The sequence below is a fragment of the Prunus persica genome, chromosome G3 (genome assembly GCF_000346465.2).
Source record: "Prunus persica cultivar Lovell chromosome G3, Prunus_persica_NCBIv2, whole genome shotgun sequence".
In the NCBI taxonomy this organism is placed as follows: Eukaryota; Viridiplantae; Streptophyta; class Magnoliopsida; order Rosales; family Rosaceae; genus Prunus; species Prunus persica.
The window spans coordinates 20,423,048-20,446,601 of record NC_034011.1 but is presented as its reverse complement, the minus strand read 5'-3'; the positions used below and the strand labels follow the sequence as shown (position 1 = coordinate 20,446,601).

Sequence of the window (23,554 nt, the reverse complement as noted above, 5' to 3'; positions counted from 1 at the left end):
TCAGCCAGATTTGATAGTTAAACCGAACTGGAGCGTCTCTTTGGCTTCGTTCTTTTATGTTAATATCACCCTGAGATTAAGATAATGTCGTATATTGTACATAAAAAGCAAGGGACTCTGCTAAGATTAAGTTGTGGCACCCAAGTCCAGCGCAATGCTTTTTTCCTGCCTTTAGCATGGTTGTAATCTCAAAGGACCAGTGGTAATTGAAGAAAAATGAAGAACAAGGCAGAAGGAAATTATATTGCTTTATTGATATGGAGAAAATTAATACGAAGTTATATTACAGAATGAATAAGAATCAATGAATATTATAGAACATGTCCACTATACATATGCGCTGCAAATATTGACAATACTGATGAACTCCAAGATGAACATGGGAAATCTGGCACTAGCTCAAGCATCCTGCTAAACATAGAAGTAGGTAGATGCATCTGTAGCATTTTCTGTATCCCTGCAAAGAATTGATCGGGCTTCAATCACTGAACGAGGGGGCTCAAGATCTTTCTCTTGCAGAGCATTGCCTTGTAATCGCTGCATTTGGGAAGCAAAGGTGTCGTCCAATATCTACAGACAAACATAGTGAAGTTAGAAGCATGCAGTAGGCAGCATCCACCAGAGACAACCTCAAACAATGCATCTGGCCTTAAGCACCTAATTATTTCATCGAAGTTCAAATGTGGTTACAAGGTTGGATACTTGGATTGAGGCAGCCCTCAATCTGAAGCTACTTACCCCAAGAGCATAATAAGATCCGTTATACCAGACTCGGTTTTCCTTCCTGCCTTCAAGGAATTTCAAAACGATCTAGTACAAAAGAATTGTAATGCATTAGAATTAAGAAGATTTAAAAAGTAATGGTTGTGTGAAATACAGTTCTCTCTATTTACCTGTCCCATTCTATCCCAGAATCCACGACAAATTGCAATAAATATTTTACTTGTAAAAACCTCATGCAAGTTGGAGATGGAGTCTACTAGCTGTGAACTCAGTGCATGCATTCTTTCACGGACCTCAGCCTCTCCATCTTCTTCCTTTGTTTCCTCTAGAATCCTTTTGAGCCTTGTGTTACGGTTAGCTTGCACCTGAAACAATCATTTATGAGAACTGTTAATGAGCCTTACATTGCAAATGACAAGGATATATTAAATTGGTAGCAGCCGTACATTGCTAATGAGCTTCCCTACTGTTGCCTGCAGGTAATTTTTGTATTTTGTCCTCAAGAGGACAGTGATTCCATTCATCTGCTCCCCGAACAACGACTTCTTGTTATCTCCCATGTCAGGAAGATAGGAAGCCCAGGGCTTTAAGATGTCTTCTACTTTACAATGAAGGACATCGAGAATTCTCTTCAGGGTGTTTAAAAAAATTCCGAGCTGGGAAAGATATAGAAACTTATTAATATATAGAATTGTGACACATAATTTTGTCTGTGTGTGAATGAGTGACAGATTAGATTTGATTATATTCCAGTATCAGATGCCAGTGGATAAATCTGATACCATGTTTAGGTCCCATAGGAAATATTTGTAAGTGGGTTACTCACTTGATTAGGAACAGCGTAGATTGCCATTGATTGTCGTCTTGTCAGCTTCTGGACCTGCATATTGAGCCTCTTTTGGATACCATCTTTCAATGGAGTCAAGATATCATTATATTGCTTCTCCAGTGCTTTTATGATTGCTCTTTCGATATTGGCAACAGCCTGCACAGAACCAATAAGATAGCTTAGATGAATGTATAGGGTAGCTCTTTGACAAAAACTATAGGCATGAAATGAGATGAGAACTCACCTGTTCCAAAATCAATGAGTATTGGGGCCATCGATTGAGTACCACTTCATATTGTATAAGGGTCTCTCTAATGTTCTCATACATTTCCTCAGCAAATGGTGAGGTGGAATGATTTGTTGACACCCCAGACCATGGCACCTGCATTATTATTTAGAGCTACTTGGTTAAACACAATTCCTCAATGGAGGGAGAGAGGAGAGGGGAATACACAAAAAGCTCTTGAAGAGAGGATACCTTTTCTGCCTTGCAAAGTTCAAGTAAGTTAAGTTGCATATCCTGTACCCAGACCATTATATAATTGTGAAACAGATTCTTTGAGTCTACGCCTCCCTGCACCGGACTGAAGTAAATAAAACATGAAATCAGAACTCTACAAAATAACAGAAACTTCGTTGCTACCATTTATTGCGACTTTCTCAGGGCACCATTTCATTCTAGAAAATCAAATCACAAAACTTTATTTAATGCAAGGGATTTTGGTCCAAATTTCTTTCACTGACCTGATATTCCATGATTCAAGGTTCCTTTCAAATTCAGCAATTGCAATTAAAAGCTCATTTACATGTGGCTGTGGACCAGATGGAGGCAAGGCAGCAAGGAAAGCTCGAAGCCTGTTGCACAACTCAGTGCTGTAAATAGCAGCAGCTATATTCGAGAGGTCAATTGAACTGGAATTAGGTAACATTTGTCAGTATACATATGAAATAATCAAAATTAGGAAGTTCACACTCAAAAACTTTATGATATTGGATCCAACTATAATATTGTACATGAGTCAGCAACATTAGGGATGAAAAAGTAAGGCCTGTACCTGGGGAGTACATGCTGATTGTGGATCTTGATGTCTGCCTGAATTTCCCTTTGTATATTTATACACAAATTCTTCATTTTCAAATATGCTGTTGAGATGGATATGGAGTCCATAAGGAAACCTTCAGAGTTTGTTGACACAAACTCATCAGTCTCCAGCGTGTGTTTCCGGTACCTCTTTTTTGCCGCTGTCTGTTAAGAAACGCATTTGAATAAATACTCGATCAAAACAAAGTGAAAAACAAACAAGGCTAGAAGCCTGCCTCCAAGTTATAAATTGACATTTTTCATGTACCTGCAAATAGTTGCGCAGCATAGTTTGGGCATCTAGCGTGAGGATATCATGAAGGAGAATGTAGACCTGTACAGCAGGAGCTAGAGCTGGCGCTGCAGACTCTGGAGTTGGACCAAACAAGACTGCGAACCCTGTAGTAGAGCCTTCATCTAATGATTTGTAGTTTTCAAAAACATTTGCTAAAAGACTTTCAATTTGTGTTTCACAATCTAACAATATACTTTTCTGCAAGAAAGAAAGATCAAAGCCAACAAAAGAAAAGGAAGTTATGATCCACAGGGAAATAACCACACACAAAAAAATATTTATAAATTTTTTTTTTAAAAAAAAGCTTTTAAATCTAGTGATGGAAACAAAGAATTGGTTCAAGAATTGTTGTAGTATCATGTAATCTTGCCCTTTTGCAGAGCCATACCTCCTGCCTCGTCAAACATTTTTCACTCTTGGCCTTTAGTATAGGTACAAGTAATTCATTCACAAGCTCCAAGCAATCCTTTGTCGGAGTTGCCACATTCATGACATGTGAAAGATATCTACAAAGAAACCGAAGGGAAGTGAATATGATGCCAAGCCATCACAAATTTTTTCATAATAATTCTAGTTACTTAATTTGGCAAAATGTACTTTTGCTAAGTACCTCAACTTTGTGTATGACTTGGAAACTTCATAGTAGTCTGCAAATTCGGTCAACAACCACTTCCAAGGTCCACTTAACCATAAGTTCCGGGAATGAAAGTTTTGTGCCCGCATAGCAGCCTCCAGCAACAAATCATAGGCTAGAGTCTCTGCAACTGGTCCACTCTATAACATGTGAAAGAGTATAGATGAGAACCTGGGTATCAGTTATAATGGGTATCGGTGGAGTTGGAAGAAATGAAACCTTTATATGATTAGCTTCGTCATTTGTGATCGTACTACCAATATTGAGCTGAATCTTCCCAATGCATTCTTGATCATCATGGTATAAAGGCCACCACCGAACTTTATCATTCTGCATAGTCACAAAAATCACATCAAATAACATGTGGATGGCAAAAAGGTATTGGTTCACCTTTAGGAAATCTGACATTGGATGATAGGGAAGGATGCATACTGTGGTATCAGTCAAGGATGAAATAGGAATTGTGGTTCGACCTTGGACTGATTTTTTCGTGTCTTGAACTTCCACCATCAGGGCATCCACTTGACTATCTGGGAAACTGAAATTACATGGAATGTGTGAGATCTTCTCCACTTTTAACATAACATAATTCTCAAACTGTAACCAATGTCCCTTGAAGGGCTGACATACATTTTGGTATGGTACATTATGCCACAGACAGTACTAAGCAAATTACCAGCATATCCATTAAAAAGAAGGATAAAATGTAACTTACAACATGAGATCAAAATAGAAACTTACAACACATGGTAATCACCACTTCCGGGGCGCAAGAAAATTGCTGAACTTGACTCTACTTCAGTGTCTTCAGTGGCACTACTAAGTTGGAATATGCAGGAAAGTGTCTCTGCACACTCTAAAAGATAACTATCAATCATCCATCCATTGAAACACAGGATTCATATCACAGGACAACGAAAGATCCACCAAGGGTTGCTACATAGATATATTCTGCTTATCTTAATCAATAACAAAAAAGCTCTAGGCTTGTAATATATATATATATATATATATATATATATTAGATGGTGCCTTCATATTTAGTATTCAGAGAAAATTTGATTTAAGAACAACACCAGAGTTTTTGTACAGCACAAACCTTCTGTTGTAACTGATAATGACGCCGACTTTAAAGAACTTATGCCAGTTTTTACTAGTGATGAAACATGTCGGACATATTCTGCCCCTGCTTGTATGTACATTGCACCTCTCTGTGAATATGTGCTCTTCAGTTTCCTTCTTGGTATTACTCGAAGTTTCCTCACTGCCGTCATTTAAAAACCACATTAAATTATGAAATTTAATGTCCAAAATAAACCTAACATCCTAAGATAAGATTAAATAATGCTAGCATAGAAACCATCTATTACTTTTAAGAAATAGTTAAGATAGCATTTCATACTTTTTGGCCTCCGAAAACAGTTGTATATAAAGCAATTAATTGAATTTGGTAAAAGAGCGTTTTGAAGTTCAATTCCAGTTAATTTCTTAAACTGAAAGTAACTTCGAGCCCATTCGTCAGTATCTCACTTATAAAGTCAATTCATTTAGAAGATCGCACCTTCAACTCTTATCTTTCCAACCACCTTCTTTGCCTTAGGAGGAAAAATTTGGTCTGCATTCCTACTCGTCTTTGCTTCTACTGGTTGTACACCCCGGGGTTGCAACAAAAATGTGTTTAGCCTGTATAATCAGAGTTTAAATCTGAAATTCCCATTCAAAACCCGAGAACTAGCCATGGCACTTCAAAAAATAAAGTATCCAGCATTAGGAAAAGGTAGCTAACCCAAAGGCATTCCGAAGAGCCAGGCACTCATCTCGTAGAAATTCGGGTGCCTCAGTGCAGCCTCTTGCCCATGCTTGTAGGCATAAGCGTATACATGCCTCATGTGCGATCAAGGTTTGCCAGGCATATTGGCCACTGCAATGATGAATTGAGATGCCATAAAAAGAATGAAAAAATATGGTTTTTCAAATTTCAGAAAAAACTAATATATGTGCAGTATCTTTTGGATCTAACTGGGTTTTACTCAGTACGAATATATATAAAACATTTGAAATCATAATTAAATTTTTGGAAAGGCAACTCTTTCCTTGTTCAATGTAGAAGTGCAAACACAGTTAAGTTCTTACTGATAAAGCAATAAAACTCCACTAAAACCAAAGTAGCAGTAAACAAGTATCTGACTTTATATGAAATTCAACATTGGATGCACCTGGTATTATAATAAGCTGAATGGTCTAATTGGCTGGCTTGCAAAGAAGGGATTCTTGTTTCTGTCTCTCCATCTATGCTTTTGTTGGCTCTGCAGAAGACAATGTTAAATTATGCGAATTATCAAAAACACAAGAAAGAAACAAAAGAAATCAAGTGAAAGTCACAGTTCACAAAAAAAATACTAAAACAAGGAGCAAACAGCTCTTTTTGCAATACCTGTCACCAAGTTCAGAAGCTTTGAAAGAACTAGTATCCAAATCTGCTAAAGCGTCTACACTCCCATCAAAACCCATTGATCCCCTTGATGGGCAAGTCCAATTTTCTGCTCCATTGCTCTCTGTCAACCCTTGACAAGCTTCTTGACCTTGACTCTCAACCTCAAAGCCCTTCTCGTCCCTTGCAATTTCAAAAATGGGAGGCGCACTTGGAGTTCCCAAGTCTGCTGAATCTCTGAGCATACTACATTCATCACCACTTGGGGTAGTACCCTGCTAAACAATCACCAACCAAGATTCAAAATCACAAACAAACACTTACGGTCTTACCCACTACAAAAAAATAACTCAAGAGTTATAACTAAAAAGACCAGCATCAAGGCCTACATTGAAATTACGAAGTTGAGCCCTTTTCAGAAGCTGATTGCCAGCACATGGTGTCGAAGTCTTCGGGGCACATCTATTCTTGAAACCCACCTCACCATCCGTAAATCTCCTGCAATTTCCAGGCAATTCAATCCTCAGACCCTCCTTCAACAACCCTCTATTCAACCCTGTGCTAGACTTGTTCTTGTAACCAAACATCTCTTCTTCTTCATAGTACTGCTCCATCGGTTTTGTCTCTTCATCGAAGTAATTGGCAGCTGAACCATCATCAGAAACTGAAGCTACACTCTCGTTATCATCATATTCATTATCAGTGTCGCTGCTTAGACAAGAAGCTACCAAGCTTTGAGGTGCGAGGAGGCCAGCGTGGAACTTGAGTGGAGGCAGAACATGGCTTCCACTGTTGGAGCTGAAGCGCAGAGGCGATTTTGGGTACGGTTCCAAAGTGAGTTTCTCTGAGAGAGGCGATCGAATAGCTTGTGGTGTTTGTTGTTGTTGCTGTTGTTGTTCAACTAGCTCAGCCTCTGATCCCTGCAGCAGGGTATTCAATTGAAATCCATAAAGAGCTTAAATACACATGAACACGCAGATTCAACATGCGTTTTTAGATTCGCAAAGATGAATTATGTATGTGGTTTTTGAAAAGTTAAGAGCTTTTGGGATTTGGGTACCTGTTTGATCCACTTGATTGCATTTTCGTCGAGGCCTTCGGTGAACATTTTGCAGGGTTTTGGGGAGAGAGAGAGAGAGAGAGAGAGAGAGAGAGAGAGAGAGAGAGGCTTTGTTGAAGAAGGAAGGTTGAGAGAGCTGAGATGGTGGAAGAAGAAGAAGAGAGAGAACGAGCTCGTAGGTCGGCGGTGCAGATGTGGGGATGTCGGCTGCCAACGGCTAGTTAGACTTTTTAAATGTTTTTCAAACATAGAAAAGGGGCCTTTTTCTTCTTTTATTTTTTCTAGGAATATAGAAGGGGGACTTTTCCCTCATGTCACAATCCAACAATTTTAATATGATTCATTTAAGCAGAATCTGGCGATTATTTTCGAATTTCTAGATTTTAGTTGAAGAAATAATAATTCCTCTCTAAATATTGTTTTTTAAGAGGAAAATGAACAGTTACATTTTGCCAGATTTTTGAAGAAATAAACAACTTAAAGATTTTTATTTTTTTCAGAAAATAAGAGAAAATGAGTGGGGGAAATGCAAATAAACACAAGTTAAAATATTATTGTTATTTGCACTGTTCTTTAAGGATAAGGAGTGATGGAAGCTTTTTGGGGAGTGCTGTAATTTGCTGTATTCATTACACAATGGAGAAGGCTCCTCAAAATTAAATAATCAAAACTATTTTATTTTATTTTAATAAGATCACCATCACATTGACCTGAACTTGAACACCGGACCCTTTACCTTCACTCTATCTATGCCCACATGGATCCAGAAAGAACATGAGATTTGCAATGGGAGCTTTTTCAACCCTTTGCCTGTTCCACAAGAGATTTGCAACCATATTGCTCACTAATTGGAATTTTTATTATTATTGGAATATTAGTTTGGAATTTGGGTTGAGGATAGAGCACCATGGAGCCACATTTACATGTTCTTCTATGTGTAAATTCGAGAGTGTATAGCCACATTTACATCTTTCTACACCTCCGAAATATATACACCCTTATACATCCCACCATTGCAGGGTGTAAATTATATACACCCCCTTTACATCCACCATTGTAGTTTCTCTTATCTTGTATCCTAGAAAATTATGTAAATTCTTCTCAATGAATGAGGTTGTCAGCAAAGAAAGAAAATAAAAACATTAAGTGCATCATAATAACTGCTGTGCACCAACCAACACTAAATGAGCAAAACAAACAGAGAGCTGAAAAGCAAGCCATGCCTGAAAACCAGAGAACAGTTTGGCATTAAATTCTTGGGAGGAGAAATGAAGAAGGTGAAGACAATTAATTACAGGAAACTAACTAAGTAGAGGCTTCCACGTTTCTCCTCTCATGCAGTAGAAATCAAAGGCCTCTCTGCTATGCTCATCTCTGGCAAGCCCTGCTGGCATTGGCCCCTGATGTGCTGCTTCTCATGTAAATCATGATCATCTGTGTAGACCTCCAATTCTGTGCTGCAAGGCCCTAAACCTGGGTTTTTTCACCTGGTTGTTGTGTGGAAGGAAATAACAGAGAAAGAGCTAGCTGTTCAAAGTTCAAACCAGTCCAGCCTCATCAGTTTGTGTTTTTGGGGCTTTATCTGGTTGTTGGGATTTTGTGTTTGTAAGTTTTCTTATCTGTTTTTCTTCTATCTGGGTTGGTAGGTAGATGTTTCATAGAGGAGGAGGAGGAGGAGGAAGTGGTGTTCCAAATCACACGTATAATAGTCAGCTTCTGCGGGCTGCTGCTCTTCAGCCTCGGGAAGAAGAAGAAGAAAAAGAAAGGATGGTTGGTTGTGGTTTTGATTATTTTGGTGATAATGAGCAAGATTTTCAAGGACCCCCAACTCCCACTGTCACACAGAGTGATGACAGTGTTGTTGTTGAGGGTGAAGAGGAGGAGGAGGAGGAGGAAGAAGAAGAAGAAGAGGACCTTTCTCATGATCTTCAAACACCTTCGGTTCTGAGTTCGAACTTCAAACCTCGCCTTAGATGGACTCCTCACCTTCATGCCTGCTTTGTTGATGCTATCAATCAGCTTGGTGGCCCCCATAGTAAGCAACCCGTCTCCCTTGGCTTTGTTGTATATATATGTATACACATATATAGTATCTTGTTTTCAGTCATCTGAACATGTCACATATCACATTTGCAGAGGCAACTCCGAAAAAGCTTCTGCAGAAAATGGGTGTCAAGGGAATAACTCTTTACCACTTGAAGAGCCACCTCCAGGTCTGTTTGATCCATTCACTAATTGATGTTATTTAAGGAGAAATTCTTGTTGTTAAGTGTTTGATCATTGATGTGTAATCATATTGCAGAAATACAGACTTGGAAAGTACTCGGTGAAGGAGTGGAAGGAGGTTCCGGAAACTTGTAAGTTCTTGATCAAAACTAAGCAAATGTAAAAATATACCTCTAAACGAGTTCTTTTGTAAATAACTGAAGAAAAAATTGAGCAGGAAAGTAAAACCCAAAAATAAAAGAGAGAGAGGGGAAGGGGGGAGGGGGGAGGGGGAGGTGAGAGAGAGAGAGAGAGAGAGAGAGAGAGAGAGAGAGAGAGAGAGAGAGAAAGTAGTTAAACAACTGATGTAGTGATGAAAAACTAACTTGTGAATTGTGAATAAAATATCATGTTTTTGAGCTGACTTTAGATTTTCAGTACCACTAAATGAAAGAGACCTCAGTTTCACAGGACTTCGAAGGCAGAAGCGTTAGTAGCACTTCCTTGTGCTCATCGCGATCCCAGAAAAAGTATGATTTGCTCTGCTCCTTTTATCTCCACTAAACATGTCTTTCTTCAGAATTACAATTCCATTTTCAAGTGCATTATCTGCTAAAGGCTGTGATTTTTTGTTTGTGTGGGATGTGTCTCCATACATAGGCATTCTTCTAAACTAATAAAGAAAGCTCTAACCCAGACGGAAGTTGAAGAAAAACTTGGTCTGCAAATTGAGGCAAGTTTTCAAGTTTGGAAATTGATTTGGGAGCTTAAGCTGATAAATATGAACCTTATTCTCTATTCTTTAGTTTTTTGGTGGCATGTTGCAAGAAAAACACGAAGGGGTAAAGTACCTGATGAAACTTATCCTCACTACACCATAATTTTGCAGGCTGAGAAGCGATTAAAATTGCGTCAGGATGCCGAACGAAGATATATGGATTATGCACTAGATAATGCATGTAAAAAGCTTGCTGATCAGTTTCTTGGAAGTGTTGCAGTAGACTCTGCAGGCGTATTTCGAAAGGATGTAGCTGGTTTAGGAACTATGGTGTCAATAATATCTCAGAAAGATCAATTCCTTCCATATGACCTAAGTAAGGAAACCAGCATGCAGCTTAGTCTTGAAGACCAACTTGGTGGGTTTGAAGCTCAGAGGGAAGCTTATCACGAAACTGAAGGCCACCTGATCTCACATGGAAATTCAGAAAATTCATCTGTGGAAGATTTCCAAATTCTGGCTGACGATGACAAGATAATGGAGCAGAGTTTGGATAATGACCCTGCAGAAGCTTACTTGGTTTTGGATACTGCTGAAATGGGAACCTCCAGTCATAGAACTTAATTTCATCAACCCACATCAACATGGTGTGCTAAGGCACTCTGGATGAAAGAACAAAACCACCTTTATGTTGTTTGCTTGTGGAGTTTCATAATTTAAGATTTTTGTTCTGGTATAAAACTTTGGCAGCTTAGTTCTGCTTGTTGCTAGTGGTTATTTCTTTTTTCGACTGCTCATGGCACACTCTTGAATGTATTCGAGGTGCTTTGTTACTATGGACTATGTAGTCAATCATGGACTTTTGGGCATGGATATATACCGGTGACACTCAAAAATCTTTCCTAACCATAGGTGTGGGCATGGGTTGAGTTGGGAAGGTTTTAATCTCAATCCGTAACTCAACTCGATATATAGCTATTTATGATTTCTTAGATCCAAGACCAACTCATTATTAGGCTAACTCAACCCAATCCAAACTTTTTGTGATCGGATTTGGCAGTTCGATCAAGTTAACTCAAAATGAAGCCTACTTTTAAGTTTTGGTTCAAATCTTTGGTTCTAACCCGTACATAGTGGTTTATGATTTTTTAAATTCAAGACCCGCTCAATTTTAGTCCAACCCAACCCACTATGACCGGGTTGGACGATTCGACCAAGTAGGCTCGAAATTGTGCCCACCCTCAAACCATGGACTTCTTGGCTCTAACATTGTTGAAATCCACCCTATCACCAGTTGTATACAACCACGGAGATGAAAGATATAGACACATGATTATATAAAGGTGGTGACAACCAAAAATCACTCCCGAAGTTGGCAAGCTTCACCAACCAATGAACGGTGGGACCGTAGGAGCCTGTAATTCAGCCTCCGACTAAAACAAAACAACAGTTCAACTGAATTAAATCCCATAAGGAAACATTAAAGAGGTGTATCAAATTTAAAATTTTACCAGCACAAAATCAACCGGTTGTTGGGATTCGAAAGAATTATCCAATTCACCTTTCTATTCAGATACGAAATAAAAGACAATACAAGGACTGAAGGTCCACGAATTACAACTTTCTAGTAGAATGTGATTAAACTAAAGTAAAGCGCAACACTAGTGAAGCAGTAAGAAACCAAATCGGATATGTGTGGGGGTGAAAGGAGAATCTGCCGCTGATCATATCACAAGCAAGGCAGCAAACAGAAATAGGTCTTCTTCCCATATAATCAGAGAGCCTCTTGAGATGCTGCAATACAATCAGCTTTCAATGCAACCAAGTAAAGACTATAATGAATAACCAAAAATACTTCTTCCTACATAGCAGACTCATTTCCCAACTGTTTGATGAAGAATTCCAGCCAACACTTTTAATCGATCTTTACGGATGAGAAGAGGTAATGAACAAAGTAGAAAGACATGAGAAAGCCAATTGTGCCAGTTGACAACATGATTGCAGTTGCCATGATCAATGAATAACCAAGGTAAAGGATAGCCGACACAGGCCCACTCAAACTCTGCAGGTCAAATACCAAGTAATTGATGGAGTACAGGAACACATAAAGGGAAACAGAACCTGAAGCAAAGAAAGCCTTCCACCACCACCTCCAATCCTCCACACAAAGATGCATGTAGGTGAGAACCACTGAAACTTCAGCACAAACAATAACCAACAACAGAAGCACTATAAGCAGGAAACCAAAGACATAATAGAACCTCCCAAGCCAGATGCTAGAAAGGATGAAGAAAAGTTCGATGAAGAGGGTTCCAAATGGAAGTGTCCCAGAGCCAAGAACAAGAAGCCATGATGGATATTTGCGCGCAGGAATTTCCCTTGGAATCTGGTTGGTTCTCACAGGATATTGAATTGCCTCAGCTCGTGTGCCTAAGAAACCTCCGAGAAGAGTGAGAGGCACTGAAATGCAGAACCAGAGGGACAAGAGTACAAAAAACAAGGAAATGGGAAGAGCACCAGTACTATTGCTGCCCCATAGAATGAAGTTCAGTACCGTAAGGATAAGAAAGACGATTCCAGGAAAGAAGCATGCCACAAACCAGGAAACTGATCTCCACCCTTCGGAAGTTCCCTTTATGGTTCTCCACATACGGACAGCAACATAACCGGCAATAATCCCAAGGAAAAGATATAGAATGATCATTCCTGTCAATAGCATTCCTCGTGAAGCTGGCGACATGAAACCAAATGCTGCAAAAATGATAGTGACAACTGCCATCCCTGTAATCTGAACCCCATCTCCAACCATAACACAAAGAAGCTTTGAAGAATCTGGTTCTCTGAACACATCTCCCACAACAAGCTTCCACCCAGAGAGCTCCTCATTCATCTGAGCTTGAGATTCTTTGTCCAGTTCTTCATATCTTGTTAAATCCCTCCTCACAGTCCTTAGGAATATGACAAAGACAATACCAGCGAGGAAAAAGATCACCATTAATGAATTCAAGATAGAGAACCAGTGCACACGAGCCCCCTCCATCTTCAGATAAGCATCCCACCTTGATGGCCATCTTATATCACTTTTCACAAACTCAACCTGATAAGTGAATGATACTCTCTCTTGCTCCCTTATTATTTGAGACTTTTCAAGCTCTGAGGGGCAATTTACATCTGGGATACTTTGGTACATGGATTTTTTCTTCATGGTGTCAGGGTCGTATTTAATGCTACACGGGTAAACCTCAAAGCCAACAATCTCAAACCCAGATGCCTTTTTCTTATCAGCTTCGGAAATGACACCCGGACCTTCTTCCCCAGTCCCAATTATCTGCACACCACTCCCTTCATACTCGTGAATCAAAACCCTGAACTTCAGGTGATTGATTATGTAATCATCTTTACTGTTGGGTGGAGTGTACCCAACAGGAAACCCAGTCCACTGAATCTTAACCCCATTTTGGTAAGCATATCTCATCGCCGGCAAATTATCAAGGATCATGTTGACCTGATACAGATCACGGGTTCTTTGTTTCAGCAGCTTTACGTCGTGCTCAGTCAAAGGGTGTGTGGTACATAGGTAAAGAGTTTTATTGACATTCATTTTAAATCGGTAAGCGGAGTTCTCGATCTCATCTCCCATGAGGAGTTCCCCGAGATTCTCAGCGCTTTTCTTGATACCTTCAGGGGGTTTGCAATAAGGGAGACTGTAGTAGCTGAAGGGCAGCTCAGTCTCTATAGAAGTTAAGGAGTTAACTTTGGTAACGATTTCTTGCGCTTTGGAATATGTATGCATGTAGCTTCCCGGCAGATAAAACCCATTACAGCTGTGCGCAAATAGAGCCAAAACAAGCATAGTCCATTTGATATAGGTCACTCTCGGATTCGATATCGCCATCGAAATCGAGAAAAATAGCACTCACCAGAGGTTGGAGTAAGCAGTAGATCTACGCTAGTCTTACAGATGCATTCAACAATAAATCTACACGAAGTTTCAAAAAAAAATACAAAAAAACCCAGTATCAGCCAACAATAAAGAATGAATTTTTGAGCTGGATTAGCAAAATAACCATTTGGGTTAACAAATTAGAGCATGAAGTTGTTTATTGTTTGATTTCTACTCTCCAACCGCATCAGATCCACTAATAGCAGAGCATAAACAAGCATATACTCACTCAATCAGATCCGACTATTAAAAACAAACAAAAAACAAAAAACAGAAGCAGATCCATGAATTCAAATATTACAACTTGGAATTGTAGATTTCAAACATGCCATGGAAGATGTGAGAAAATTGAAGACGCACCGTAATAGATCTGGAGCAAAACTTCGAAGGGATGCTGAAGGCTGTGCGCGTGAGAGCGAAGCTCAAAATCTCGGCGTCCCCTTCTTTTAAAATTTTATGCTGCTCCCATTAGAGCAAACAGGTTATAGAAGGCATGAAGGAACTAACTTTGCTTTCTTCGGAAAAATGGTGCGAAAGGAGATGAGAATAACTTAATTCTCTACGCGCTCATATTGGTATTGTGAAGTAGGTTGGGCCCCAGCCCACTAAAGTTACATTGGATTTTTTTAAAAGGAAAACGTTATTTATTTATTTATTTATTTATTTATTTATTTATTTATTTTTATTTTTTTATTGAGCTTGACTGATTGAGATCTGAGACGACTTTATAATGCTTTATGGTAAAGTAAGTGCATTGTTATCATGATTATAGTGGTTAGAAATATTTTGTTATATGAAACTTAATTTTTGTCATAATTACATGCTTATAAAGTAATCTTGGTAATGAACATGTCATCAAGAAGCCATTAGAAAATAAAGATTTATGGTATGGAAATAAGTAAAAGAGACCCCATTTGCATACATCAGTCTGACATGAATCTCATTTTTGTGAAAAATGTGATTAACAATATTGTATCATGTACAAATCTTTGGTTTGCAATTACCATACTTGGTAAGAATGTATAATATGAATCTACTTTTCCTTTTTTTCTTTTTTTTTGGTAATGAGATTATGTGCTTTCTAATTTTACTTCCAATTCATAATGTCAGTTATGTTTTATTTATACCAACCGTGTTTTCATGTTTCAGTTATCATTTATACCATCTTCCAGCTAGAGGTTGTGGGTTTGTCTTGGCGTTGGTGGTGAGAGTAGTCAATCTCCTCCTAAATTTTTAAAACCCCAAAAATAAAGAAGGGAATTAACTAATTATTTAGACTACTAGTCTTATGGTCGAATTTCCATAGCACCTTGATATGGTGTATGTGTGTGTGTGAGAAACCACTCTCCCTTTATAATTTAAACTATCGTATTCAAAAGAAGGCATTAACTAGTAACAAATCCATGCACCATATGTTTGTTAACTATGAAATCTAAAGCTGAACATGTAGCATCAATTAGGGTTCTAAATAGCTCTTTTACCATGTCATTTCTTACAGAGAGTCACAGACAGATAATAACAACAAACTGTTCTCACATAATCTTACAATGAGATAGGAAGAAGAGAAAGAGGAGAGAGAGACCCAAAGGGTCATCATATTCCAAGCAAAGCAACCAAGATATATTGTACAAATCTCTGTCAATGGAACTTGAGGCTGGTCAAGACGTTGTTGTTCACAGGGTCAGCCAAATGATCCAGAAGGTTCTGGAAGGGCCCCACACCAGTCACAAGGCCTTGTATGAAGTAACCCAAAATTGCCAACATAGCCAGCCTCCCATTCTTCACCTCCTTGAGCTTCAAGTCCTTCAAAGACTTCTCATCTTTGCCAAATCCCAGAGGGTTGAAGAGGGGCCCACCCGGGTAAGCTGGGTCCCCTGAGCCACCCAAGTACTTCTCCAAGCCCAAAAAGTACTGCTTGCCCATGGACCCTGGATTGTACCAGTCCTGGAACCTCCTGTGCTCTGCAAAGCCCATGAGGGCTAGCTCAAAGACAAAGAGTGTATAGGGGTCAGCCCAGTAGTTGTAGGTTCCAGCTGGAGGGATCACCCCTGTTTGGAACCAGGGGAGGGCTGTCTCTGGTGGGATTAGGCCAAGCTTTCCAAGAATCTCTGGTGCTATGGCACCAACTGCACCCAGCATGGCATAACGTCCATTGATGACCTCTCCATACGCTAGCCATCTCGGCTCAATGAACCCTCCTGTGCCTTCCGGGTCAGACAGCCCCAACGGATCAAATCCAAAGTCACCAGGAAGGCTGCAAAAAGACAAATTCAACCATTTTCCAAATTAAAGTACTTCATTTAAGTGATGCGCCCAAACGTTTTAAGTACACATATTATGTAGGAAAAGTTTCCCAATAATTATATTGTATGTACCAAGATTCGAAAACAATTTGATTGTTCAGTTGCTACTATCTAAACTATATGTTACCCGTGTTATAATATGAATGCACGAAAATTCACATTTTATGATATATATTAATAATATAAATGAATCACTAATATCGCGTGACAGTGTTAAGGTCAAAAATAATTTTATAATTGAGAATATATATATAAGAGGGCATGCACAAAGTATTACCTGCCATCCAAGTAAGTAAGGCTCTGCTTGGATGCAAACCACAATTGTCTGTCTGCTCCTTGCTGAAATCAAAATGCAAAGTATAAACAAAGAATGTTAAGACTTGTAAGATTGATTGAGTTTCACCAAGCAACCATCAATTTGCTACAATATTACATACCTTAACAGGGGGTGTAGAGGCTGCCCTGACTACAAAGGAAGCAGATTTTCTTGACCCAAATGGAGATTGGACTGCCTTTCCTCCTAGTAAATGCCTTGCAGCCTCCTTTGAGGCTGTTAAGGATGAAGATGATACCAGAGCTTGTGTGGCCATTTTTCTCTTTTCTTTTCCTCCCTTGCTCTCTCTCTCTCTCTCTCTCTCCCCTGTACAAATCAAATATTTGCTCAGTCTCAAAGGCTATGAACTAGCACAAGTAATATACAAAGACAAAATACATGGGCCAGGGGCCACCAAAACTTGTGGGCACTGTGGCATTGAACTCCTGGTGGATATTGGAGCTGTCCCAGGTTTCAGATTAGGTTAGGATCTGACTGCCCAACAAAGATTGTACACGTGGCGTCATTACCTGGATAAGGGATATTGCAAAATTTCATCGGATACACTCACTTAGAAACTTTGATTTTTAAAACACATTTTGGTAGTGCCCGCATGTGTATACATGAGTTGGAATGAAAGACATTTCTAATAACATGGATTATTTAGCATGTTTTCTTTAATTTTGTTGGAGTTGTCGAATGTTTTAGCTCTACAAGTTTTCAACGTACTCAACCTTTTTTTGATTAGAGAACTAGAAGCTCAACACTTCCAGCTACGGATGAAAATTTAAGAGTGTTGCTAAATGAACTCTAAAATTAACTGAGTATATCCTATGATTTAAGTATATTTTAATATTTAAATTAAAATGTAAAATTAACTAAGCACACCCTATTTGACTACCAAAAATACTCCCGGTACACCCTAATACATTCTATCACACAACACCCTAATAGCAATCTAGATTTCTCTTTTTACATGAATCTGTGCCCTCTATTCAGATTTTGATTCCTAAGCTGTTGTGGGAATAGACTTGTTAGCTCATTCAATTCGAAGTTTGATTCTTGTAAATCCTTATAATTTTCTTTATTTATTTCTTATTTTTTGGATTGAACTTGTTGCCCTCCAAACCAACCCATCTTCCTCAAAATCCCATCTAAATAGAAAAAACCCACCTCCAAAATCTCAAAATCCTGAAATTGAAACCAACCCATCTCCACCAGAACCCTATACAAATGGCGAAGGACACAATTTGCCCCTAGATCATGTAATTAATGGCTTCCTTTTGGCCATTGTAATTGGTGTCCTTAGTTATAGTCAGCACATCCACCCAAAGCTCGTCTTAGTCCTTCATAGCTTGTATATATATATATATATATATATATATATATATAATATATATATATATAGAAATCCAACTAATCATTGTAGCAACCCTCACTTGGAGCCATTTGGGTTTAGATCTCAAATCCCATTTCAATGAGGTATACCTCTCCACTTCTCTGCAAAACTTCTGGGGCAGAAGATGGAACCTCGTGATCACCTATATCTTACGCCCATCCATATATGAACCCAAAAGGCCAGGAGAAGAGGGATGTCAATTTCTAAGAACGGTGGCGAGGGTATATACATTGGGTTAAAGTGATGAGCGTTCCCTTGATTAAGGTTGAATATGGTCATTAGTATGGTGTACTTATTAAATTTGTATTTATTTCACAATTCAATATATCCTTTTTGTTCATTTTATATTATGGTAAATTAGTAATTCAATAAGTAGTTTGATAGTAGGGTGTACTTGGTTAATTTTAGGGTAGGTTTAGCAGCACTCAAATTTAAATGCCTATAAAGACTCTTTTTCGACTATTTTAGAATAAATAAATATGTTCAATTATTTATTCGATCCAGATAATCAAGTTTTTTCACATCATGCAACAATTGTTAGGATTGTTAAGTTTCCAAACCTCGGTAAAAAAGGGTTGACGAAACGAGTACTAAAGCTATGTTGGGGCTTACAACTCTAGTGATAGAATACTTGTCCTCACATCCATAGAACGATAATAATTTCCCTATTGCTGGTTCTATCTAATCATATTTATATATTTTTTTTTTATATAATAAATAGACACATAATTGTACACAACCGACTATACTCATCATTTTATCCACAATGAGACTGGTACTCAAGGCCTGAACCTCATATATCCATAAAATAAAATAAAAGGAGGAATGGTGACAGATTGATTTCTTATTGGGTTCATAATAGGCCCAAAGGCCCAAAACGTAAACAACAACTAGCAACAAAGTTATATGGGCTTGTAAAATGAAGCTCCACCATCAACCAAAATGTGCACCAACATTGTAGGAGGCTCAACAAGAATATGGCAGAGCAAAATCAAGACCCAATTGCAGAAAAAAGAAAAGAAAACAAATTCAAAGGAAAGAGTCCTATGGGCCCCTTGACCTAAAAACAAAGGTAACGTGGGTCCGAATCCTAAAAGCTCGACCGCAGAGGATCCAAACCCTTAAAATATGTTTCATTTTCGTCCATAAAGCATAAACCCCTCACCTCAGAGGTTTTGTGGCTCACTTCCTCGCCTCTCTTAAACCCTACACAAAATCAACCTTAGGGTTTCTTTCTCTTCTGAAAACCCTAAACCCCTAATTACACCAAAGATGATGACCACCATCCTCCGAAGGTCACCTTCCATAGCCACGGTACGGTCCTTCGCCGCCATCGAAACACTCCTGTTCAACCACCATTCATTTCTCGCCGCGTCGACGCCCGACCTCGTACTCCCCGCAAATGGTGCTCTCTGTGGTGAGGCTAGATCCTACACAGTCTCAGCGCCAAAGCCGAAGCTGGGTCCTTCCTACGGGTTTCAAGTGAGGGACTTGCACGCGAAATCTGGGCCGTTGAATTACCGGGCGTCGACGGCGCTGAGCGCCGAGTTTGCTGTTGATTACTCGTACGACGAGTCGTCTAAAAAGAGCGGCCAAGATGATGGACTCGAGATCGCGAAGCTAGGGATTTCTCAGGACATTGTATCGGCTTTGGCCAAGAAGGGTATCACTAAGCTGTTCCCCATACAGGTGATTTATCATTTCCCGCTTGTGTGTTCTGTTTGTTTGATGAGAAAATGATTGGAAAAGAAGAAATCTTTTGAATTGATTTGTTTTCTGTGTGTATTAATTATTTGTTTGGAGATTTTGTGTACAGAGGGCTGTGTTGGAACCCGCGATGCAAGGGCGTGATATGATTGGTCGTGCTCGAACAGGAACAGGGAAAACTCTTGCGTTTGGGATACCCATCTTGGATAAAATCCTTAAATACAATGCCAAACATGGGTTTGTTTCTGCAATCATACTCATTAGTTAGATTAATAGTGTGCTCCAGTAGGGGTTCTCAGTAAATACTTTATAATTTCGCCTTTTCTACATTTTCTTTTTGATTTATGGGGTTTTCCATTATGGATTATGATTTATGTTTGGTTATGCAGGCGTGGGAGGAACCCTTTGGCTTTGGTTTTGGCTCCAACAAGGGAACTTGCAAAGCAAGTTGAGAAGGAATTCCATGAGTCGGCACCTGGCTTGGATACAATTTGTGTTTATGGTGGTACACCCATTTCAAGTCAAATGAGGCAGCTTGATTACGGGGTTGATGTGGCTGTTGGCACACCTGGTCGTGTAATTGATCTTATTAATAGGGGTGCTTTGAATTTATCGGAAGTTCAGTTTGTTGTCCTTGATGAAGCTGATCAGATGCTCCAAGTGGGATTTCAAGAGGCCGTTGAGATTATCTTAGAGAAGTTACCGAAGAAACGTCAGACCTTGATGTTTTCTGCAACAATGCCGGGTTGGATTAAAAAGCTTACTCAAAATTACCTGAAAAATCCAGAAGTGATTGATCTTGTAAGTATGCAATTTTTTTTTTGTATGTCCTTGCCTACTGAATACTAGGACCAGAGCATAGGCAATGACATTGCCAGACTGAGGACCAGAAGCGTAAAACATTACTTTCTCCGTTCCATAATGGTTTTAGTGCTTAATGGTGTGACCTGATGGTGTATATGACTGACAAGGATAGTTTTGGTTAACTGTATTAATAAAAATCGAATTTGCAACTTGTCTTCTTAATTTGTGCCTAGATATCGAGTGAAAGTTGGCAGAAATGGAAGATTTAATTTAAATTTTTTTCTAAAAAGGTTTTGAAGCTAAAGTGGAGGCAAGAAAGGTTTCTTTTTGTGCATTTTTGTTTGGTGACATGAAAACTACTGGTGTATAGTTTTGAGTGAGTATAAAGGTTTTACACATATTCATCTGATCATGGTTGCAAACTAACAAAAACTGGCATGTGCTGTAGGTTGGGGAGTCTGACCAGAAATTGGCCGATGGAATTTCTCTATTCTCGATTTCATCGGATTCATATGGAAAAGCATCAATTATTGGACCACTTATAACAGTAAGTAATTGCAACCTTTTCAATCCTTGGTCTTACCCTTTCCAACATCTGGTCCTTTCTCACCACCAGATATGTGCTTGTTAGGCACACGCAAAAGGAGGAAAGTGTATTGTTTTTACGCAGACAAAACGTGATGCTGATCGATTGGCATATGCCATGTCAAGAAGCTATAAATGTGAAGCTTTGCATGGGGATATTAATCAAACCCAGAGGGAAAGGACCCTTGCAGGTTTTCGAGATGGGAATTTCAATATTTTAGTTGCCACTGATGTCGCGGCTCGTGGGCTTGATGTGCCCAATGTTGATCTGGTGAGATTTATTTATCCTCTCATTTTCTGTAGTTTTATGTTAATTTATCTTTGTGGCTGTCCCCGGGTTGTTAATTACTAGACCTTGCATACATTCTTCACTAATCTAGTTATTTTTATTAACGTCTGTCCTTCCCTTTCATTTTAGTTTTTCATGAGTTGGTTAAAGCTTTTAAATGCTCTACTTAGGTTAGGCCCATATATGGTTTTGGATGCATTTGAAAGTGATAATATTATGGAGTCAAATTAATGACGAGGAATTCTACTGACATAAATTCTTTCTTCTCGTTTTCGACGTTAGGTGATACATTATGAGCTTCCAAACAATTCAGAAATATTTGTTCATCGGTCAGGCCGAACAGGTCGTGCTGGGAAGAAAGGAAGTGCTATTCTTGTTTACACACAGGATCAATCCAGGGCTGTCAGGACTATTGAACAAGATGTAGGATGCAAATTCACAGAGGTAAAGATCAATTTCTTTTTTATTTGTATCTTTCTTTTTTATTTGTATCTTTCTTTTTTGGTGTTTCTCTTTTTGGTGGCAGCTGCTCACAGTTTTAAGGCCTTTTGAGATTGAGAGTACACATGACTTGGGTTATTAAGTGTTTGTGGGTAAATTAATTAATAGGTTAAATGCCGAAAGTGGCTTGACAGTTATATGCTCAGGATGGCTTGCATTTTCTTGTTAAAGTCGAAATCAGTAATTACCAACTGACAAAAACAAATAGACATTCCCATTAAAGAGTTGTGTTTCTGCTAAAATGTTTATGTGCACTTACATGCATTCTGCTTATGTGATTTTCTTCGTTTTGAGTCAAAGCCTACCACAAGTCTGACATAGTCCTCTCCAGTATTGTGTGGGAGCTTCCCAACACTTCGCATGCTTACATAACCTATAAATTGGAATTTATTTCTTAGCAGAATATGTCTGTGTTTATGTACGTAGCATGCTAAACTGATTATCTGATTGCTATGTGCTCATCAGCTCCCTCGGATTGCTGTTGACGGCAAAAGCATAGACATGATGCCCGACATGGGTAGGTTTAACACAAAAAGTAGTCGATTTGGTCAAGCAGGACCAGGATTTAGCCGTCCTGGATTTGGTCGTTCCAGTGGCTATGGTGATTCTTCTGGTCAGATGGGTAGATCTAGTGGATCCCGTCCTGGTCGTTTTGGTTCCTTTGGTGATTCCGCTCAATCTGGAGGTGGGTTTTCTGGATCTGGCTCAAATCGAGGAGGAAACTTCGGTGGTTCAGGTTTTGGTCGTTCAAGCGGTTCCGGAGGGTTTGGTAGTTCTGATCGTTCAAGTGGTTTCGGAGGGTTTGGTAGTTCTGATCGTTCAAGTGGTTTCGGAGGGTTTGGTGGTTCTGATCGTTCTGGCGGTTCTAGGAACTTTAGTTTGGATCGCCAGAGTGGATTTGCTGATGAGAATTCTAGCCGTTTTGGCACCTTTGGTGCTGATGATCAAAATGCAGGGAGAAGACACTTCTGATTTTATTGAACGGTAAGTCTTTTTTATTCGTGTATCCTTTTTCTTTGTTTCCCATATAATTTGCTGGCTCAATTGGGTTTCTTTTAATTGACACATTCCCTTGTGCTACTGGCTCGACAATGTTGACAATTCCTCACACTAGTGTCTTGCAATGGCAGTTAAGAAGATACGACGGGTAGGAAAGGATTACCAAAAACAATTGTTTATTTTCATGGATCGAAGTCAATTAAAGGGGGCGTTGCTGCTTAGTGGTGCACGGGCTTCAGCACCTGTGAGAAAGTGCCTGTGCTTCTAATTATTCCAAAATTTAAGTCTTTAGATGTTTTTCTGTTCATATTAAGTTTCTAAATTAGAGTATGAAGTGAAATTTATCATAATTAAGATATGAAGAAGAGGGCTCTCACATGTAATTTATCTTTTAGTATTGTGTTATGTTACTATTTTTGTCCTTTGTTTGAGGTCTTCTTAATCCTTGAGTGTAGTGTAGTGCTAAAAACTCGACATTGTTTTATGATCAGGTCCCATAAAACACCCCAAGGATTGTCTCTATAATAGAAAACATGTTCCCACTACTGTGGAATGACTATGAGCACCAAGTCTTCGCTTTGTTCTTTCCTCTTTCTAAGCCCCTCAGCTTCTACTATAATTGACACAACCTATGGCCGATTTGGATTCACTCCTAATCATTTACATAATACTAAATGGGAATTCTATTCAGACTTGCAATATTACTTCTTTTTTTCCCATGTTTATTTTCAATAA

General features: G+C 39.0%; 5 protein-coding genes across 9 annotated transcripts; 2 read left to right on the top strand and 3 right to left on the bottom strand.

Annotated features, from left to right (window-relative positions):
* On the bottom strand, window positions 232–7,472 carry LOC18783134. Of its 3 annotated transcripts, none has more exons than XM_020558843.1 (22): window positions 7,054–7,472; window positions 6,383–6,913; window positions 5,997–6,271; window positions 5,779–5,868; window positions 5,349–5,483; window positions 5,124–5,245; window positions 4,662–4,826; window positions 4,304–4,418; window positions 3,995–4,100; window positions 3,782–3,892; window positions 3,539–3,702; window positions 3,317–3,434; window positions 2,902–3,126; window positions 2,608–2,798; window positions 2,297–2,464; window positions 2,031–2,136; window positions 1,797–1,934; window positions 1,550–1,708; window positions 1,170–1,379; window positions 894–1,088; window positions 739–810; window positions 232–570 (listed from the first exon to the last, which is right to left on the bottom strand). In XM_020558843.1, the coding sequence occupies exons 1-22, from the start codon at window positions 7,300–7,302 to the stop codon at window positions 412–414; spliced, it is 3,804 nt and encodes a 1,267-aa protein (XP_020414432.1). In that variant the 5' UTR covers window positions 7,303–7,472; the 3' UTR covers window positions 232–411. The 3 variants fall into 3 exon arrangements, with proteins under 3 accessions (XP_020414432.1, XP_020414434.1, XP_020414433.1); XM_020558845.1 differs by having other exon boundaries at window positions 4,304–4,409; XM_020558844.1 differs by having other exon boundaries at window positions 5,997–6,268.
* Window positions 8,145–11,085, top strand: LOC18783806 (protein PHR1-LIKE 2). Of its 2 annotated transcripts, XM_020559127.1 has the most exons (7): window positions 8,145–8,613; window positions 8,700–9,088; window positions 9,190–9,266; window positions 9,356–9,410; window positions 9,722–9,788; window positions 9,919–9,991; window positions 10,148–11,085. In XM_020559127.1, the coding sequence occupies exons 2-7, from the start codon at window positions 8,704–8,706 to the stop codon at window positions 10,598–10,600; spliced, it is 1,110 nt and encodes a 369-aa protein (XP_020414716.1). In that variant the 5' UTR covers window positions 8,145–8,613; window positions 8,700–8,703; the 3' UTR covers window positions 10,601–11,085. The 2 variants fall into 2 exon arrangements, with proteins under 2 accessions (XP_020414716.1, XP_020414715.1); XM_020559126.1 differs by having other exon boundaries at window positions 8,145–9,088.
* On the bottom strand, window positions 11,451–14,525 carry LOC18782406 (transmembrane 9 superfamily member 12). The gene is made up of 2 exons (XM_007217105.2): window positions 14,280–14,525; window positions 11,451–13,955 (listed from the first exon to the last, which is right to left on the bottom strand). Exon 2 carries the CDS (start codon window positions 13,869–13,871, stop codon window positions 11,892–11,894), a length of 1,980 nt encoding a protein of 659 aa, XP_007217167.1. The 5' UTR covers window positions 13,872–13,955; window positions 14,280–14,525; the 3' UTR covers window positions 11,451–11,891.
* Window positions 15,362–16,898, bottom strand: LOC18784267 (chlorophyll a-b binding protein 8, chloroplastic). The gene is made up of 3 exons (XM_020560546.1): window positions 16,660–16,898; window positions 16,500–16,561; window positions 15,362–16,173 (listed from the first exon to the last, which is right to left on the bottom strand). The coding sequence occupies exons 1-3, from the start codon at window positions 16,810–16,812 to the stop codon at window positions 15,558–15,560; spliced, it is 831 nt and encodes a 276-aa protein (XP_020416135.1). The 5' UTR covers window positions 16,813–16,898; the 3' UTR covers window positions 15,362–15,557.
* On the top strand, window positions 19,086–23,398 carry LOC18783684 (DEAD-box ATP-dependent RNA helicase 53). Of its 2 annotated transcripts, none has more exons than XM_020559690.1 (8): window positions 19,086–19,623; window positions 19,751–19,878; window positions 20,031–20,442; window positions 20,894–20,992; window positions 21,077–21,301; window positions 21,602–21,763; window positions 22,286–22,804; window positions 22,935–23,398. In XM_020559690.1, the coding sequence occupies exons 1-7, from the start codon at window positions 19,207–19,209 to the stop codon at window positions 22,790–22,792; spliced, it is 1,950 nt and encodes a 649-aa protein (XP_020415279.1). In that variant the 5' UTR covers window positions 19,086–19,206; the 3' UTR covers window positions 22,793–22,804; window positions 22,935–23,398. The 2 variants fall into 2 exon arrangements, with proteins under 2 accessions (XP_020415279.1, XP_007217634.1); XM_007217572.2 differs by having other exon boundaries at window positions 19,090–19,623; window positions 22,951–23,398.

Bases quoted from the DNA above. Each gene is read 5' to 3' on its own strand.
- LOC18783684 (XM_020559690.1), top strand. From the start codon at position 19,207: ATGATGACCACCATCCTCCGAAGGTCACCTTCCATAGCCACGGTACGG. The intron at 19,624-19,750 runs GTGATTTATCAT...TTTTGTGTACAG, and splicing joins CTAAGCTGTTCCCCATACAG to AGGGCTGTGTTGGAACCCGC. The intron at 20,443-20,893 runs GTAAGTATGCAA...CATGTGCTGTAG, and splicing joins ATCCAGAAGTGATTGATCTT to GTTGGGGAGTCTGACCAGAA.
- LOC18783134 (XM_020558843.1), bottom strand. From the start codon at position 7,302: ATGTTTGAAAAACATTTAAAAAGTCTAACTAGCCGTTGGCAGCCGACA. The intron at 6,272-6,382 runs GTAGGCCTTGAT...GTGATTGTTTAG, and splicing joins CTCAACTTCGTAATTTCAAT to CAGGGTACTACCCCAAGTGG. The intron at 811-893 runs GTAAATAGAGAG...CTTTTGTACTAG, and splicing joins TCTGGGATAGAATGGGACAG to ATCGTTTTGAAATTCCTTGA.
- LOC18784267 (XM_020560546.1), bottom strand. From the start codon at position 16,812: ATGGCCACACAAGCTCTGGTATCATCTTCATCCTTAACAGCCTCAAAG. The intron at 16,562-16,659 runs GTATGTAATATT...TTTTGATTTCAG, and splicing joins CCTCTACACCCCCTGTTAAG to CAAGGAGCAGACAGACAATT. The intron at 16,174-16,499 runs GTAATACTTTGT...GTCTTTTTGCAG, and splicing joins CTTACTTACTTGGATGGCAG to CCTTCCTGGTGACTTTGGAT.
- LOC18782406 (XM_007217105.2), bottom strand. From the start codon at position 13,871: ATGGCGATATCGAATCCGAGAGTGACCTATATCAAATGGACTATGCTT.
- LOC18783806 (XM_020559127.1), top strand. From the start codon at position 8,704: ATGTTTCATAGAGGAGGAGGAGGAGGAGGAAGTGGTGTTCCAAATCAC. The intron at 9,267-9,355 runs GTCTGTTTGATC...ATCATATTGCAG, and splicing joins ACTTGAAGAGCCACCTCCAG to AAATACAGACTTGGAAAGTA. The intron at 9,411-9,721 runs GTAAGTTCTTGA...AAGAGACCTCAG, and splicing joins GAAGGAGGTTCCGGAAACTT to TTTCACAGGACTTCGAAGGC.